Source organism: Loxodonta africana, chromosome 10 (genome assembly GCF_030014295.1).
Source record: "Loxodonta africana isolate mLoxAfr1 chromosome 10, mLoxAfr1.hap2, whole genome shotgun sequence".
Classification (NCBI taxonomy): domain Eukaryota; kingdom Metazoa; phylum Chordata; class Mammalia; order Proboscidea; family Elephantidae; genus Loxodonta; species Loxodonta africana.
Window position 1 is genome coordinate 61,985,778 of NC_087351.1, and position 18,747 is coordinate 62,004,524.

The following is an 18,747-nucleotide window of genomic DNA, read 5'->3' on the forward strand; positions in this document are numbered from 1 at the left end:
ACTCAACAACAAAAAGACAAACAACCCAATTAGAAATGGACGAAGGATTAGAATGGACATTTCAACAAAGAAAATATACAAATGGCCGATGTTGTTATTGCTATTGTTCTTAGTTGCCATTGAGTCAATTCCGACTCATGGCAACTCCATGTGTGCAGAGCAGAACTGCCCCATAGGGTTTTCAAGGCTGTGACCTTTCAGAAGCAGATCATCAGTCCTGTATCCCAAGGTGCCTCTGGGTGAGTTGTAACAATCAAACTTTTGGTATCAGTTGGTGTGTTATCTGTTTGCACCATCCAGGGAATCCTTAAAAATTGCCAATAAGCATATGAAAAAATGCTCATTGTCATTAATAAAGGGAAATGCAAATCAAAACCACAATGAGATACCATTTTATCCCCCCTTTTTTAGGATCACTACTGTGATGGTTGTAATTGTCAACTTGGCTGACCCATGATTCTCTGTGGCTTGGCAGTTATGTAATGATGCAATTTGGCAGCTATGTAATGATGCAGTTATCCTCCATGATGTGATCTGATGTGATCAGCCAATCAGTTGTAAGGGGAGTTTCCTCACAGGTCTGGTCTGCATCCAATATCTACATGAATGTTCTGGAAAACTCGCTCGCTTCCTCTGGATCCCATCTGGTTCGTCATCATCTGACCTCTAGTTCTTGGGACTTGAGCCAGCAGCCTTCTGTATTGCCTGTGATCTTGGCATTCATGGGCCTCTGCAGCCTGTGAGCCCACAGCCTGCCATCTTACCTGCCGATCTCAGATTCGCCAGCCTCTGCAGCCTGTGAGCCAGCAGCCTGCTGTCTGACCTGTTGATCTTGGGTTCACCAGCCCCTGCAGCTACATGAGTCTCAAGAAGCCTCCAGCCTGACATCTGACCCGTGGACTTGGGACTTATCAGCCTCTACAACTGCATGAGCCATTTCCTTGAGATAAATCTCTCTATGTACATATATATATGTACACTTCACCGGTTTTGCTTCTCTAGAGAACCCAGCTTGAGACAGCTATTATCAAAGAAATAGGACAAAACCAGTGTTATCGAGAATGTGGAGAAACTGGAACCCTCACCCATTGTTGATGTAGCAATAAAATGGTGCAGCCACCACAGAAAACAGTTTGGTGGTTCCTCAAAAAGTTAAACATAGCATTACCATAAAACCAAAATCGAACCTGTTGCCATTGAGTTGATTCCGATTCATGGCAACCCCATGGGTTACAGAATGGCATTGCTCTACAGGATTTTATTGGTTGTAATCTTTACAGCATATGGCCATGCCTTTCTTCACTGGTGCCTCTCAGTGTGTTCTTGAAGGCGTCCTTTAGGTTAGTAGATGAGCACAGTTTGTACCACCCAAGGGCCTATAATTACCATATGACCCAGTAATTTCACTCCTAGGTATACACCCAAAAGACTTGAAAGCAGGAACTCAGATACATGTACACCAGTGTTCACTGCAGAATTATTCACAATAATCAAAAGGTGGAAGAAACCCAAACGACTGGATAAACAAAATGTGATATATACATACAACTGAGTTATCATTCAGCCTTAAAGAGAAATGAAGTTCTGAAACATGCTACAACATGGATTAACCTTGAAAACATGCTGAGTAAAATTATTCATACACAAAAGGACAAATACTGCATGCCTGATCCCAACTTGTATGAAATATCTAGACTAGGCAAATGGATAAGGACAAAAGTTTATTAGTTGTTATCAGGGGCAGATGAGAAGGGGAAATGGAGAGGAGGATATCGCTAAGTTTGTTTTTAGGTGCTGTCAACTCCATTTTCGACTCATAGCAACCTTACATGACAGAGTTGATCTGCCCCATATGGTTTTCTAGTCTGTAATCTTAACGGGACACATCACCAGGTCTCTCACAGAACCACCGGGTGGGTTCAAACCACCAACCTTTTGACTAGCAGCCGAGTGCTTAACCATGCAGCTAAGTTTCTGAAGGGTGATGAAAGAATTGGGAAATAATGGTGATAGTTGCACCACATGGTGAACTTACTTAATGTCACTGGGTTATACACATGGATGGTTGAAATGGCAAATGTTCTGTATATCTTTCACATTAATTTTTTTTTAAGTCACCTGGGGTCCTTTGATAAAAAATACCCATCTCTCTGATTGAATTGGACTCGGATAGGGCCTGAGCATGGCTTTTGCTTGCTGTTAATTTCCCAGGCAACCAACATGCAGCTACTTTGAGAAATAACTGCCTTACTGTAGGGTTGCAATCCTTTCCTTAATCGGCCATAACAGTTATTCCCGGTCCATGGGTTTCATCTTGCACAGTGGTCACTCCCACTTACCTGGCAGACCAGGGGCTCATTCTGAGTTGTTTCCCCAGGTTCTGGCAGTCCCTTGAGATTTGAAAGTTGGCTATATTCTGGCTGACCCCCACCAAGTGGCATTACACTTCACTCATCTGCTACACCTGCCTTCTACCTCCCCCCACCCTATGTTGTTGCAGAAGTCTCTTAGCCCCCAAGTCTTATTTCAATTCTGAGACTGGCAGGACCCGTCTTCAACATCTTCCTGCCTGACAACCCCCCGACACCACATCCCTGACTGCTTTCCCATGCTCTGGTAGTAAAACAAGAGATACACTAATCTACTGGGTAAACATGGGACCAGGGAAATATACTGATTGTCTTTTCTTGCAGCTGTCCTGAATCTTGACACATTCCCTCAGACCTCTCTCCTGTGGCTTCAGTGGTGATGCATCGTTCCCTCCTCCATAGGGAGGGGCTGAAGGACTAACCCCCATTCCCCTACACCACACTCCTCCAAAAGGGGACCTCTCTCAGGCCTCCTTCCTGTTGGTTGGTGGTAGAGCTTGTTCTCTGAACTGGCACCCTCAGTAAGGCCTGCAGTGTTTACTGGTCCTATCCACCAGGGTAGGACTTTGATCTTAGAATGTGGGAGACATCATACCTTTCGACCTCAGCTTTGGCTATCCAGCTTATTTCAGAACAGTAAAAAAATCCTACTGGACATTCTGTTACATCTGAGGTACTTAAAACTTCTAATTTTAATTTTTCTAATCAGTGTTCCTTCCAATCACTGGAGTTGTAGCATTTACAAGACTAAAGCAGTCTTAGTCTATACTTCACTCCTGTAAGCTTAGGCCAGCTATGTGACTTTTGCTTTTTCTTTCATATGCTAAAACTACTGTATACTTACATACAAAATTCCAGGTCAGTTCCCCAGAAGAAACTTTAGCATATGCAAACTCAGATGAGTGTATGCCCTTACTGAGGTAATGCCAGAGGCCAGTAAGGGAGTAGGAATAGCAAGACAGGGAAGGAAGAAAATCAAGCAAGGGTGTAATCTCCTACAAAGTCCCACTGATTCCTCCGGGAACCTTTGGAGTGTTAAGTTGCAGCAGTCTGAGGTAAAGGAGCTAGGTTTTTATAGTTATGCCAATGGGAACTTCACGCCAAAGACCCACAGGTATTAGAAGGACATTGAAAGGGGGGGCATGAAAAATGGTGAGAAGGGGCCGAGGAATCTGGGTGGACCACTATAGCTAGTCAATGTCAAACTCACAAGTTCCATAATGTCATGGGAAAAACTAGAAAGTGGTCATTTATCCTAAGACTCCGCTGATAAACAGCTAGTGGTGTCAATATCTATTAAAGTATTATATATACTTAGATTACACTAACTCTGCAGTACCAACAACACAACTGCTTGGTAAGCCGCTTAAGGAAATGCTAAGGGCAGAATGAATAAAATATTTTGAAACAAAGTATTATGAAGCTAAGCAAAGAACTTTCAATATTGAAGCAAGCATGAAGCAAAGAACTGTTTGATCCTTCATTTCTCCAAAAAGGGCTACTTTTGCTTTCTTGAAAAGTCACCTGCTTTAGATTTTCATTTTCTTCAAAGCCATCTAGCACCAATGCTTATAAGTACCGAATTTCATCTCCTTACTATTATCCTTTGGAAAAGGGGTAAGTGAAGTCCTTGACAGATTAGTCTATATGAACAGGTAACTATCATGATAACACAGAGACTACAGAGTCAAAATCATTTTGTACATTTCTTTAGAACTACACTGGTAGTTATTCTACTGTTTCACATACACAAGTTAGCTTAACACCAGTGTTTTTAGCATACATGTAGGGAAAGTGTATAAGCCTGAAACTGGGCTTTCTATTCTTATATCATTTTCAAACGAACAAATCTATATAATTGCCTCCCCTCTCCCCAAATCTCCAGGTTTCTCTTACTTTCTTCTCAGTAACGCACCACAGTATAATTCACTATCTAAATCACATAGAAATGTATGGTAGAGGAAAATAAGACATACTTTGGCTGATACAGGTACACAAGACAATATTCTCAGCTTTTTAAAAGGATTAACATTATCTTAGAAGCAATGAAATGAAAGACAAGATAAAAACTGCATAATTATGTATAAAATCAAAAACTTAAAAATTTCTCATGAATACAAACTAAAATCCACTGGCTTACATTTAAAACAGCATACCACAGTAATAAATATCTCTATTTAGAAATCTGATTAATTTATCTCAAGTTTCCTGAAAATATGCAAAGTCAACAGTGCTGCTTCACTGTTTATTTTTGGCAGATTTTAGGCTAACCTCGGTATCAGTCTTTATTTGAGGAGCAAATGATTCACAATGTTTCTTCTAAGAAGAGCTTCATGCTGAACTAAGTAACCTATGTTGGATTTCAGGCCCACTGGAAGGCAGGCAGTTATTTTTTTTTTTTCATTTCAGGCAGTTCATGGTGGTTGCCATCTGTGCATTGGCTCTTTAAGGTCATGCTGGGAAAAATCTGTGAACACAATCTTCTCATGCTGTATTCACATGCTTCATACAACCTTAAGTTATCCAGGTTGTCATGAGGCTTGGATAAGATAGGTAAAGGATTCACGACTGAAATTTCTGAAACAGAAAAAGAGAAACTTTAAAGATTGATTTCTCATTACCAGTGAAGTATTTACTAGATACTAATACTAGGTATTATGCGTAGTGTGCTAAAGGCAATTCAAATGAACAACCATGTATACACGTTTAGAGATGGTTCTCTGCTAACACCTAAAGAACAGGCAATCAAAGAAACAACAAAGAAATTGGTCATTACCAAAATTAAAATGTTTTGTGCTTCACAGGGACACACTACAGACAGTGAAGACAACACACAGAATGGGAGAAAGTATTTGCATATCATGTGTTAGATAAGGATCTAATATCCAGAATACATAAAGAACTCCTACAACTCAACCATAAAGAGACAACCCAATTTAAAAACAGGCAAAATATTTCTACAATAAGCACATAAAACGGTGCTTATGATTAAAAAAAAAAAATTTTTTTTTTTTCTTCATTATTGGCCACTAGAGAAATGCAAATCAAAACTACAATGAAACCATTTCATACCCACTAAGATGGCTATTGGAAACCCTAGTGGTAGTGGTTAAGAGCTACGGCTGCTAACCAAAACCTCAGCAGTTTCAATCCACCAGGCGCTCCTTGGAAACCCTTTGGGGCAGTTCTACTCTGTCCTATAGGGTTGCTATGAGTTGGAATTGCAATGATTTTTTTTTTTAAGATGCCTATAAGAAAAAAAAAAAAGACAATAACAAGCTTTGGTGAGGATGTGGACAACTGGAACCCTCATCCACTTCTGATGGGGCTGTAAACTGGTGCAGCTGTTTGGCAGTTTGTCAAAAAGTTAAACGAAGAGTTACCATCAATTCCACTCAGAGGTATATACCTAAAAGAACTGAAAACCTATATTCACACAAAAACTTTTACATGAATGTGCACAGCAGTATTATTCAGAATAGCCTAAAAGTGGAGACAACCCAAATGTCCATCAACTGATGAATGGATGGGTAGTATGACATATCCATATAAAGGAATATTATTCAGCCACAAAAAGGAGTGAAGAGCTGCTGCTTGCCACAACATGGATGAACCCTGAAAATGGTGCTGAGCGAAAGCCAGACACAGGAGGCCATATACTGTGTGATGTCATTTAAATGAAACACCCAGAATAGGAAAATCTAGAAAAAAAAGAGAATAGATTGATGACTGCCATGAGGAAACGGTAATGACTGCTAAAGGGTATGGGATTTTTTTTTTGGGCAATGAAAATGTCCTAAAATTAGATAGTGGTGATGGTTACACAACTCTGTGAACTACTGAATTGTATGCATTACAAGGGCCAATTTTATGGTATGTGAAGTATATCTCAGTTCTCTACAAATCAAAAAAGACTTTATATTAATGAAACTCAAAATCCTTATGCCTTAAAAGTTTCTATTTATAAAACTGCACAACTGCTTCAACTAAAACTGGATTTCTCAAGGTACAAAACATTTTTTATCTTTGTGTCTCTAGAAACCTGGCATTTAAATGTTGGTTGATCTGAATTACTAATTTCACCGCCCCCTTTCCCTTATAGTCCTAACACCTATCCCTACCCTCTAAAACAACTAGTTATATTTGCTTCTGAAAGCGACACCAACAAATTCCATCAATGCAAAGATAACAGTAACAAGTGGGGCTTATTAAATTTAGCATCCTTAATTCATAACATTCATCACGTTGCTGCCCTTGTATCAGTCACATATACAAAAGATGCTGGGGATACAAAAATGGATGACATGTAATTCCTCCCGTCAGCTGAATGCTCCTCAGAAGCAAGGATGGCAAGACCTCATTTCACATACTTTGGACACGTTATCAGAAGGGACCAGTCCCTGGAGATAGGACATCACACTTGGTACAGGGTCAACAAAAAAGTGGAAGACTCTCAACCAGATGGATTGACACAGTGGCTGCAACAATGGGCTCAAGCATAACAACAACTGTGAGGATGGTCAAGAACCGGGCAGTTTTATCCTGTTGTACCTAGGGTTACTATGAGTCAGAATCAACCTGACGGCACCTAATAACACAGGCTCAAATTCAAGGTAGTCATACAGGCCACCTGCATATTGTGTGGTAAGTGTTTAACAGTCAAAGATAGCACCAAAAAGGGGGAACATACATGAAGTCTACTTAATTAAAGGCCACATAATGGGCAGATCAGCCCTGTTAACAGTCTGAATGATTAAAGTTCAAAAAGGTTAGAACTGGTATTTTAAAATTTCTCAGAAATAACAGAAGTTTTTAAGTAGCTAAATCATTTGTCAGAGGCGATGCCCAATGTTTTAAAAAACTTAGAGTTGAAAAGGATCTTTACAAAAGAGCCTTATTTTAGAGGAAGACTCCAAGGCCAGATAGGTTAAGTGATCTGAACACTGAGAGTCAGTGCCCGGGTCCAGCAAATCATAGCTGTTTATCCACATCAAACTAATCCCTACACCACACCTCAGCCCAGAGACAGTTTCTAGCTGATGAAATCTCCTCAGAGGATGAAGAGCCAGGAATCTATTTACCGATTTTTTTTTCCTGATGTATAAAATATGAATATCTTCACTTCGATATTCTTCGTCATGTTTTTCCAAAGGAATTTTTTCAAAGTCAAAGTCCTGCTGAAGGAGCTATAAATTTAAAAGAGAATATTTCAAATTCATTCATAGAAACTGATCTATAGTGACTGAAGTCAGAACGGTGATTACCTTTGGGGGAGTACTGACTGGAAAGGGGCACGTGGGAGCCTACTGACCCTGAATATGATCTATAGCTTGATCTTGGGTGGCAGTTACTTGGGTGTATACACAGGAAAAACTGAGCTGAGCACTTGAAACATGTGCTTTTTAACATATATTTTATCTCAACAAAATGTTTAAGATATTACAAGTTCAATTACAGCCTTCATATTCAAGAAATACATAAAAAAAATTTTAACACACGTTATCTGAGGCAGGAAACCCTGGTGGCATAGTGGTTAAGTGCTACGGCTGCTAACCAAAGGGTTTGCAGTTCGAATCTGCCAGGCACTCCTTGGAAACTCTATGGGGCAGTTCTACTCTGTCCTATAGGGTCGCTATGAGTCGGAATCGACTCGACAGCACTGGGTTTGGTTATTTTTTTTGTTTTTTATCTGAGGCAGAGTAATCTACCTACTCTCTCATGAAACTAAAATAGCCCTTTTAGTTAACGAAACTGCAGGGCTATATAGATACCTTGGTTGGTACAAATGGTTAACACACTCAGCTGTTAACTGAAAGGTTGGAGGTCTGAATCTACCCCAGGGCACCTTGAAAGAAAGTCTTGGTGATCTACTTGCAAAAAATCAGCCACTGAAAATTCTACGTAGCACAATTCTACTCTGAAACACATGGGGTCGACGTAAGTCAGAACTGACTCAACAGTAACTGGTTATAGATGCACCCTACAGAAGAGTCACTTGTAATGTGATGGATTTTTGTCCATGAATAGGGTTTAGGTCAGTGCTGGGGGAAAGATACATGGAACTGTATGTACTACTTTTGCAACTTCCCATGAATCTGTAATTCTTTCAAAATAAAAAGTAGGGGGGAAAAAAGCTGAAAATACATAGGATACCTAGGTTAGAAGTTTCATAAAAATGTAGAGGAAAACACAGAAGTAAAAATTTATCACTTGTGTATTTCTAAGACGTATTCTCCAAAACATATGTATCGTTAACATATTCCCAAAAGCCAGAATCATGTTTAATTAAAAAAACACTGAAAATTTTCCAAAAAAATACAGACAAGAGTATCATCGTTGTATACTATCTTGGAAATAATAGATTAAATTATTAGAAAAGAAAAAAGAACTGTCAGAAAAGATGGAGAGAAAAAGAAAAGGGCAAGAGATTTGATAGAATGGTAGGATGTGAAGGATCGTCTCCTTGGGTTCATATTAGCAAAATACTTTTTCCACCCAACATGACCATCATATACTTGAACAGTCAACTAACAGCCTCCCTGAAAGACAATCACTACAAAGAAAAAGCTAGTACTTACCTCAAAATACTTTTTCTCAATTTCTGGATTTTTTCCCATCGTTCGTTGTTCGTAACAACATATAATACAAGTTTCAGATCCACTGAGATCTTTTAGGGTTTTCAGCAGTGGCTCCAAAGACTGTCCAAAGAAGAATATATTTCTTATAATTTCAAAATTTTTCTACTATAAAAGAGGTATGGGGAAGTGGAGGGAGTAATTGTAATTCCCCTACATTTTCATTCGCCTTGAACCAATCCAATGAAGTATGCTTAAGTTAAGCTCAGTACCTAATGGTTGGTAAAACAAATGGAGTCAGCTACATTCTCAATTTTAACTTTATTTAATCTAATTTAACTTGAAATTCAAACAACCAACAATTTACCCTACCAGACCAAGTCTGATACTAACTTGAACACAGGCTGACTTAATGCTCACTATTTAAAAATGAGTGATGCCCACGTTATACAAACTGGTATTTAATGAAAAATTGTTCCATGAGTCTAATAAATCTTGTCACAGAAAATGAATTCTTTATAATACAACCTAATTCTCAATGTCTTGGTTAAAATATTCATTGGGACAGCTAATGTTTGAAAAAAAAAAAGCAAAGAAGACAATCTTAGCCTTTCGTAATAGTTCCAAATTGCAAAATCCTTTAAAATTTTTACTGAAGCCTCCAGGAAAACACAAGTAACATCTTAACATATGCCATAGGCCTATATGTTAATCATCAGTATATGTATGTAGTCCTCAGTTATCTTCATCTTTCTCTTTACTCCTCCTGTCCTTACAGCCCCTTTGTAACTAGTCTTCATAACTAGGACTGACTGCAGGGCATAGACCTTGTCTTAGATTTTGCCATGAAACCAGCGTTACTTAAACAAAGGCTCAACGAACACCAAAAGTCATCAACTGTGTGCCCAGTGGCTAAGCGGTTAAGAGCTCAGCTGCTAAATGAATCCACCAGCCGCTCCTTGGAAACCCTATGGGGACAATTGTACTTTTATAGGGTCGCTATGAGTCGACTTGACGGCCGTGGGTTATAGATACTCCATGGAAACTAATAACGTGGGAAAATGTGTATTTTAGAATACAGGAAATGTGGTGTGTCTTTTAAAGAAAGAGCCTTCAGTTGTTGAATTACCTCCTCATAGTATATGCAGTCGGCCATCAGTATGTAGTCTGGTGGAGAAGGGAAGTCTTCTGTTTCTTCCCCCCTTAAAAATTTAAGATAAACATTTTAACTTTGCTTTAATACTTTTAAATGCTCTTGTGTTTATAAAAAGAACTGGAAAGTCGTATTAACCATGCTCTTAATGAAACGCAATTTACAGCAAACGACAAATCGGTATCTTAAAACAAGCTGAAAGGCCATACAAACCATTTCAGTACCTTGGCTTGAACAGAACCAGTGACAAGTTCCTTGTTCATATTAATATTGATTTTCAGCAAGTCTTGCAATTCCTCAAGGTCGGTGACCACAACATCTGCCCTATAAAATAACGACGATTGACAGTGGAAGCAGAAGGGTGGGAAACCAGTAATCATGGTTTCCCGAGACAAAGCGGCATCCCTACTCCCAACTTACCCGAGAGTAGCGGCCATAAGCCCCACCGCCCCGGTGCCGGAGCCCAGTTCCAGCACCGACCGCTGGGCCAGCGCGTGGGCCCCGTCGCCAGAAAACCCAGGCGTTTCTAAATATTTAGAAAGGACAATGGCAGCGTCCCAAACCACGCAGCCCACGCCGCCAGACCCGTACTGCTGCAGTCGTAACACCGTGCCATCCCGCTTCTCCAAAGTCCTCACAAAGCTTCGCAGCGACTCCTCCGAGTACCCCGCATTAGCCGCCATCGCTGCCCGGCACCCCGAAGAGACGAACACTGTGACGCCACACCCACACCGCCCACGGCCCGGCGCCTCCTAGTGGCGGGCATTGGCGCCACTGCGCGCGCGCAAACGCGCAAAGCCTGGACGGCAGCGTTTCCGGGGCGTGGCCGAGCCCGGGAACAGCCGCATCTCGTACACTTTTGTCCACCTTCCTCTACCCCAAATTACAAGTTTGGCTTAACAAACAGGCAATTTAAATCACTTTTCCACACAAGGCGAGTGTTATACTCTGCTCTTTTGAGAAACAAAATCAATTTGAGTGTTTTTACCTGATGGGAGATTTATTCCACAGTTGTTATTGGCAGCTTCCAAGATCCTACCAAAGGATGACTATAAAATCCTATGAATGCATAATAAAGGTTGCCGGAAGCTTGCCGCTTTCATTTAACAGTGAAGGCAAACCTATTCCTTAAAATGTACATCCCTTAAATTCTCTGAGATATGTAATTTAAATTGCACAAAATATTGAAAATAATGTGTGAGTATATTATCTCTACAAAACTCGCCAACCTCCCCCTTTTTGCTCCTTATAGGGAAAACGCATTTTAAAAGTCTTTTAAAAATTAAGACTGGGGTGATTTATTAATCTTGTTAAGAACTCTGATACAAAGCACAGTAAAAGGCCACAGACCAGTAAATAAAACAACGTGGCTTTTGGCTACTTTACAACTGCTGCTACGGCACTTCCATCAAAACATGCTTTCATTACTCTGAATGAAGATGTCTGAATGGCAAATAAAAGTTTTACTCACTTCTCTGATAAAAAAAAGTTTAATAAAGCTTTAGGTATTTGCTGGTTTAAATATTATCAATCTAAAAAATAGGTATTTTAAAATTTTCAGTTAACATGAGATTTATAAAGTTACTTGTTGAAGGCAAGGCAGATTTGGTTCCTATGCCACAAGAAGCTTTTCATTTGAATTTATGAATTAGTAAAGTAGCAGATTGTATTATAAGCCTCAAGTCACTTAAATTTATATAGGTTATTAGCATTATCTTTAAATATACAATATAAACAAAACTGTACATACATGGCATATTTGTTTTTCCAAAACAACAGGCAACTCATTAGCTAAAGATACCTTAGTCTGCAAAAACAAAAGGCACAATTGAATGAGATACATGCTATATAATGGGCCCTTTTTTTCCTGTGAATAACTGAGTTAGGTAGTGTTTCTTTACATTTTGACAAAGTAATAAACACAGTGCACTCTACTGTTTTCATTCTACTTTTCATTTTTGTCTTCAGCAGCAAATACTGGCATTTAAGACATGGCATTAAAGAGTTTAAGAAGAGTAGGTGTTACTCATAATTCTCCTAGATGTAGGAAAAACTAGAAGATGGCCAAAGAGGTTTAAAAAGCAGTAACACTATACACCCCCTATATCTGTGTAAATTCATTGCCTTAAAAAGGCCTTTATTACTCAAATTTGAAAAATTCCACAAATGCGCTAGCCCCTTTCAGTGCAATCAATGTCACTTTAAACCGTATTTTAGCAGAGTCTACAGTGCAAATATAAATTCTTTATACTGGCCTTTAGGCAGCACTGAGGATCTAAGACAAGGCAATGCCACTGATCACCTGAGGATAATGGTGAAAAACTTTTGTATTTTTATTTTTCCAATTTTTAAAAGCTTATTTGATCAGTAGCATTTTTGTAAGAGCATTTTTTTTGTAAAAAGTACTAAAATACTATGCCTTTTTTTGAATAAATAAAAAAGAGAACTTTACAAATACCATTCCAGTGTCAATGACTACATATGGCTAAGGTCACTGAGGAGTTTCCGCATTTTCCAGCAAAGGTAATCTGTACAATGGGGGGTGCGACAGCTCCCGTTTGTAAGTCTTTGGTGGCAGTTTGGGTAGGTGAGGGCCTGAATTCTGCCTTGGTGGAACAGGGGGAGCTGGAGGATGAGGAAGATTATTGTGATTAGAACTGAGCACATGGCATCGACGTGGTACCCTCGGAGAGGGTGTGCTAGGAGGAGTGTTTGGTGAATTTGGACTCGTACTAGCGTCTCTGACATCTCTGTGAAGGTGTCCCATTGGAGGTGGCTGAAGATTAAATGGACAGTTTATGAAGTGTTCTGGAGGCCGAAGGGGAACTGGTGGAGGAGTATCAGGAAGAGGATCTCTTGGCGGCGGTGGAGGTGGACTATGTAGAGGCCCATCAAATGCACCACTAGGAGCAGGAACTCTAGGTTTTACCTTTGGAGGAGGCGGCTGTCTTGGTGGAATAGCAGGGGGGTCATCATCAGATTTCATATTTCCCTCAAAAATAAAAATAAAATTTAACTATACCTCTGTTTTCCTGAGAAATTTGTAAGAAAAAAAAAATTTAAAGATCAAAAAATAATTATGTACACCAAGTTAAATTCAGAGGGTCGAAACAGACTAATCTGGTTTAATTATCAGGTTTATGAGTAAATTTCCTCCCAGCTTAACTCAGGGCCCAGTTTAATATTTTTATATATGAAATGTTCTATTGTAGAACATCTAAGCTCAAGGCTTTGTGTATACAGTTCGTAAATGTATGAATTATTATTTATAATAATAGACAAGCAAGTAAAACTAATACAAAGCTTTCTAGACACAAAAGAAGAGTATGTCAAGAGGGCTTACTGTCCAGCTTCTGCTTCCTGGGCACGTACTTCTGCTTTTCCCACGGAAGCTTAAAGCAGTGGTTCTCAAACTGTGACTCAAGAACAATCACCACTAGGGAACTTGTTAGAAATTCAAATTCTCAGGTCCCACGCCAGACCTACTGAATCAGAAACTCTCGGGGTAGGGCCCAACAATCTGATCCCAATAAGCCCTCTGAGTGATTCTGATGCACCATAAAGTTTGAGAAGTCCTGTTTGGAAGTTTAAGGAGCCCTGCTGTGCAGTGGTTAAGTACTCGGCTACTAACCGAAAGGTTGGCAGTTCCAACCCAACAGTGGCTCCACAGGAGAAAGATGTGGCCGTCTACTTCCATAAAGATTACAGCCTTGGAAACCCTATGGGATAGTTCTACTCTGTCCTATAGGGTCACTGTGGAGTTGGAATCGACTCAGCAGCAATGGGGATTTTGGGATTTGAAAGTTTGAAGAATACTTTGAATATTAAAGGTTTTCAGAGTACTGAGTACTTCTAAGTATCAGTGAAATCTACCCAGCCTCTTTCTTAGAAAAGGTACTAAGAGGATTAAACAATTATTTAAAAAAAGTACTTTTTCAACAGAGTCTTTATAAGAAAGAACACTATTTGAAAGATTCAGAACTTTGATTAAGCTAAGGCAAACCTAAGTCCTATAGGCTACCTTGGAATTTGAAGCATCGTGGTCAAACTTTTTTCGAGGAGGAAGAGGAGGAGGAACCAGTGGCTCTTCACTTAGTTTATGTAAACTACCGCATGAACTGAAGAAAGACTCTAAGGGGGGAAAAGATTAATTTAGCCAGAATTCACAGAGCAATAGTAAGACCAAATTTTTATAAAAAGACAGCCATATTGAGCCTGTGATTACCTTTGCTATGGCATTTGTGTTACCATTAGTTTATCTATTCTGTCCATTAAACCATATGCTCTTTAAGGGGAGTGTGTATATTAGTTTTTGTATCCCCAACACCTAATATGGTGCCCAATACTGTATTTTCAGATTACTTTACAAAAGGGTCATACTAACATACCAATTTATCTGGAATAGGTAATGTATGAAGGTACCTTTTAACACAGGCTTTCTCATACTTCCTAGTAACCCCAGCGACTGATGGGGAAAAAAAAGTTAACTCTAAAGACTGAGAATAGCAGCTCAAAATGATTATCTCAGTTACCCATGTTTCTTTACAAGATGAATTTTCTTTCATGTGAACTATCTATTAATGCCCGTTGTTAATGAAATGTTGCTTTTTCCCATTGTGTGTGAGTACTTTTAATACTTACCATAAATACTTTTTTTTTAATGATTTGGTTTAGGACATTCAGAATTTTATATCATTATTCTCAATATTTTTTATTAAATTTTAAAGCATGAAGTTTTCTTACGGAAAATGTATTTTACTATCATTCAACACAATGTTTAGAACTGCTGGTTCTAAAATGACATAGTAAAGACATTTCTACCATAAGACAACAAGAGAAGTGAGAAACAAACATAAACTTCAATAGAGCCAAGAACATCTAAATCCTGAAACTACAATGTATATGGCAGACACAAATGGAGGAAGATGAAACCTAAAGTCTTATAGATGGAGATACTGACAGGCAGAGGCAAAATTGTCACCCTGAACAAAGGAGAGACCAAGTGTTAAAGGCACTTGGTACAATGGACAGCATGGGCATGAAAACAGAGGACATGGATAGATCTGTATAAGCAGCAATTAGAAGCCCATCCCCTATCTCCCACTCAGTGAGGCCAGACAAGAGCCAGGCAAGTATCTCATTCTTACCCCGACAGGAGACTGGAGGTTTTATTTCTGGAGAATCTAAACCCCAAACCTGGGTAACACTAGTAGGATGCTGTGCTGAAAATGCAAGAGATTCATAGTAAATGTTGAGAACCCCAGACAGGAGATTCAAGGAGAAGGCTCTGGAAAAACTAAAACAGTCCTAGAGATACTGACATTTGGGGATTCCCTCAGTAAAAAAATCTCACCACTCCATCACTTTACAGTGAAATCTATGAGTCAACATATTCTGCTTCCAGATATAGGGCTTCCCATCAGTTTTATATTGTCTCACTCTAAAATATTAACAAAAAGCTAAGGATATCAAAAAAGAAAGGAAAGCCTCCAATATGAAAGACAAGGCACTACAACTCTGAAGGAGCTCAGAGAAAAGAGGCAATACCAGAAGCAAACAAAAATTTTCAAAAATACTATAATTAATATTCTAAGAGAGATAACACAGTTGAACCATGAAACCAGAATAGGATGCTATAAAAAAGGAATAATTAGAGGAAACTAGAAAGAATTCTTGAAAATTCAAAATCGTGATAGATTAAAAAAAAAAAAGAAGAAGCACTGGAAGACAAAATGAAGAAATGCAAGAACTCAAAAACTTTATATCCCATGAATCCTTTCTCAGGTAGCTATCTACTACAGAATGTGCCCCTAACAAATAAGGAAACAAAACAAGAACAAAAGAGATGGGCAACAGAAGATAAAAGAAAATTAGAGGATCAATCCAGGATACACAAGATAAAGGAAAGGAGTTTCAAAAAGGGGTCAGAGAAAATCATGGGGAAGAAATTATTAACAAACCAATACAAGGAATATCTTCCAGAAATCAAAGACACGTATCTCCAAATTTAAAAGGCTCACTAAGTAGACAGCAAAATGAAAGGAAAAAAGACCCACATCGAAGCAGGTCACTGTGAATTTATAGATCAGGAATAAAGAGAATATCCTAAAAGTTTTTTGAACATATTATGATAGAGAATTCTAACTGTCCCCCAGTAAACCTTTTCTTTTGTTCATGACTTTTAGCAAGACAAATGGCTGCCTAGTTAGAGACATTTTTTAGCCTCCCTTGGAGCTAGGTATGTCCATGTGATTAAGCTCTGGTCAATGGGATGAGAGCAGGAATGATGTGTACAACTCCCAGATCATGTTTTTTATAACAAAGCTCCTTGCCCTTCACCACCTTCCTGCTAGCTAGAAAATGAAATAGCTGCTCAAGACCCAGAGATGGAAGCCACAGATTGAGAACTCTGAATTGCCCTGCCAGCTCAATAATCTTGGGGAGCCGAGTTGAATATAAACACATCATTTAGAAATGTGGAAGTTTGTAATTGGAGAATACGATAAGTGGGTAGAAGACATGGGTCACAGAACTGCAGTTAATTTCATTTTAGGTGTTTTAGTACTATCTGCCTTTTAAACTCTATCCACACATCACTGTGATAAAATTGTTAAATAATTAAAAGAAAGTCTAGAATTAAGCATTTAAAAGACTAAACTTATTTTTCTTATAAGACAAGCATTCTCTTGCTATTAGCTAATGTATATATAATTTACTATGCAAGATGCAGACTTTCTCCAAATAAGGGGAATTATTCCTGAGGCTGCTGGGTTACTTTTTGGATCGTTTTGTTTTAAACAAATGACCATAGAGAAAAAGTTAACAGTGCTTATGTAATAAATTACGATCAAATAAAAAACGGTAGAATAGTGCTTTACTTAAATACGGCCTTTATTAATAAAATGATGTGAGAAATAAGTGATAGATGGCTAGCTTTTTATCCCTATGGGAAACATTTAGCATTTTAATCCTATGGGAAAATGAATTGGAAAGGGTGGGGAAGGGGAGAGGGAAATGACATGAAATCATTGCTTGCTCTGTGCCAAGCAATGTGCTAGGTGTTCTACATGGTTATCTCATTTGATAAACCAGGTTGGAGATGTTAAGTAATCTGATCAAGATCACACAACCCTAGAACACAGACAGGTTGTAAGATGATGGAAAAAAAAAAAAAAAAAAATATATATATATATATAGTAAAGTTTAAATGATACACAATTGTATGCAAATAATTCAATTTATGAGAATTTCTTCTACTTCTTATTCTTTAAATGTTAAAATACAAATACTGAAATGTAAATCTAATCAACCAGATATTATCTTTACAGTTACTTCATCAGAATCAACTCAAAATTATTACTTACTTGAATGTGGCAAGAGGACTGGAGCAAAGATGCTATTGCTGCCTGTTGGAATGAGAACAATATGAAAAGGAAGGTAACATGTACGGTTTTATTTTTAAAATATGTTTGCATAAAGTAACTTATGTAATAACACACACAGAGCACAGAATTTTATCATCTTTTGCCATGTTAATTTTAAAAAAAATGAGCCTGCTGCTCTTTGTACCTGGAATGTTCTTCCTTTCTTAGCCTAAGTGGTTTCCTCTCTATCATAGTCTCTTTTTAATTTCCCTCATAGAACTTACCTGTTTATTTTCTTTTTCACTGCCTATTGTTCCCTTTAGCATGGTAGTGTGACCCAAAAGGTACTAAAATATCTGTTGAATAAATTAAAAACTAATATGGATAAACAATTTACAAATGATGTTTCACTCTCTTAGGTTGATCACTATTTTCACATTTAGATGTCACTTTTCACACTAATATAGTTTGCAAAGGATTCTGTGGTTCACTAATTAAAAAGATGAGGACAATTTTCTGAAACAGAAGATTCCTTTTTTTACCAAATGGTTTGTATCTGGAGTACTTACCACAGGAACTGTTGAGATCCACATCTAAAAACACACTAAGTTCTGAAGAAGCAGATACTGGTGGAGTAGATGGTGTATTTGGAGAGGTTGGTGCCGACATTGTTGATTCAAGCTCGGTTTCAGCAATGCGACTAAAGCTTATTTTGCATGGTTCTCTTTCTAATGGTGTTGGATGACCTCGTAAAGTGCCTGAGGTAGAGCCATGTCGGCCTGCATTTGGCCTTATTCCAGGAGATTTTAAGGAGAAAGTTGATTTCCTAGGCTAGGAAAAGCAAACATAATTAACATTACTAATATTTATATCTCTTTTCTTTTTATGTCTTAGAGCTATCTTAAGCATACAGTTAAGAGAGGTACAGTAAAATCTCAATCATAAGCACAGCTTCTAACATTCTATGTAGAACACCTCTGGATTTAGTTGGTTTAAGTTTAAGATGGATGAGAATATAAGTAAACCTTTCACAGTATTAAAGTAAAATTCTTGAAAATCTTTGTAAAAACAACTATAGAATGCTCCTAAAACATTTGAATATAAACTTCTTCAAATTGTCACAGTTTTACAAATATTTACTGGGGATATAATATATACAACATATCAGGCATGCCAAATTTTATCGCACCTCACTTTGTTGCGATTCGCAGAGTTTTTTACAAATTGAAGGTTTGTAGCAACCCTGCGTCAAGCCAAGTCTATCCGTGCCATTTTTCCAACAGCAC

General features: G+C 38.3%; 2 protein-coding genes across 10 annotated transcripts in view; both read right to left on the reverse strand.

The window, feature by feature from the left end:
* Positions 1-4,746: 4,746 nt before the first annotated feature.
* On the reverse strand, positions 4,747-11,157 carry VCPKMT (valosin containing protein lysine methyltransferase). 3 transcript variants are annotated; one of them, XM_064292449.1, is made up of 6 exons: positions 10,736-11,157; positions 10,311-10,421; positions 10,074-10,146; positions 8,948-9,067; positions 7,451-7,555; positions 4,747-6,070 (listed from the first exon to the last, which is right to left on the reverse strand). In XM_064292449.1, exons 1-6 carry the CDS (start codon positions 10,861-10,863, stop codon positions 5,933-5,935), a joined length of 675 nt encoding a protein of 224 aa, XP_064148519.1. In that variant the 5' UTR covers positions 10,864-11,157; the 3' UTR covers positions 4,747-5,932. The 3 variants fall into 3 exon arrangements, with proteins under 3 accessions (XP_064148519.1, XP_064148518.1, XP_010586921.1); XM_064292448.1 differs by having other exon boundaries at positions 10,518-10,844; XM_010588619.3 differs by having other exon boundaries at positions 4,747-4,946; positions 10,518-10,841.
* A 219-nt stretch (positions 11,158-11,376) lies between these two features.
* The window catches only part of SOS2 (SOS Ras/Rho guanine nucleotide exchange factor 2), a 73,885-nt gene continuing 66,514 nt past the window's right edge, over positions 11,377-18,747 (reverse strand). For 6 of the 7 annotated variants that reach the window (XM_064292446.1, XM_064292444.1, XM_023546148.2 and 3 more), the window contains 4 exons: positions 18,031-18,292; positions 17,462-17,503; positions 14,119-14,228; positions 11,377-13,089 (listed from right to left, as the gene is read on the reverse strand). In XM_064292446.1, the coding sequence (XP_064148516.1) occupies positions 12,589-13,089; positions 14,119-14,228; positions 17,462-17,503; positions 18,031-18,292 (915 nt within the window). In that variant the 3' untranslated portion in view covers positions 11,377-12,588. Of the gene's footprint in view, positions 13,130-14,118; positions 14,229-17,461; positions 17,504-18,030; positions 18,293-18,747 lie in introns of all 7 variants that reach the window. The other variant, XM_064292447.1, reaches the window with a different exon arrangement.

What these genes read in the sequence shown, in the direction of transcription:
- VCPKMT (XM_064292448.1), bottom strand. Translation starts at nt 10,780, where the DNA reads ATGGCGGCTAATGCGGGGTACTCGGAGGAGTCGCTGCGAAGCTTTGTG. An exon ending in ACTGCATATACTATGAGGAG is followed by an intron (nt 9,068 to 10,073) that starts GTAATTCAACAA and finishes TTCTTTGGACAG; the next exon opens with TCTTTGGAGCCACTGCTGAA. An exon ending in TTGAGAAAAAGTATTTTGAG is followed by an intron (nt 7,556 to 8,947) that starts GTAAGTACTAGC and finishes TTAAATTTATAG; the next exon opens with CTCCTTCAGCAGGACTTTGA.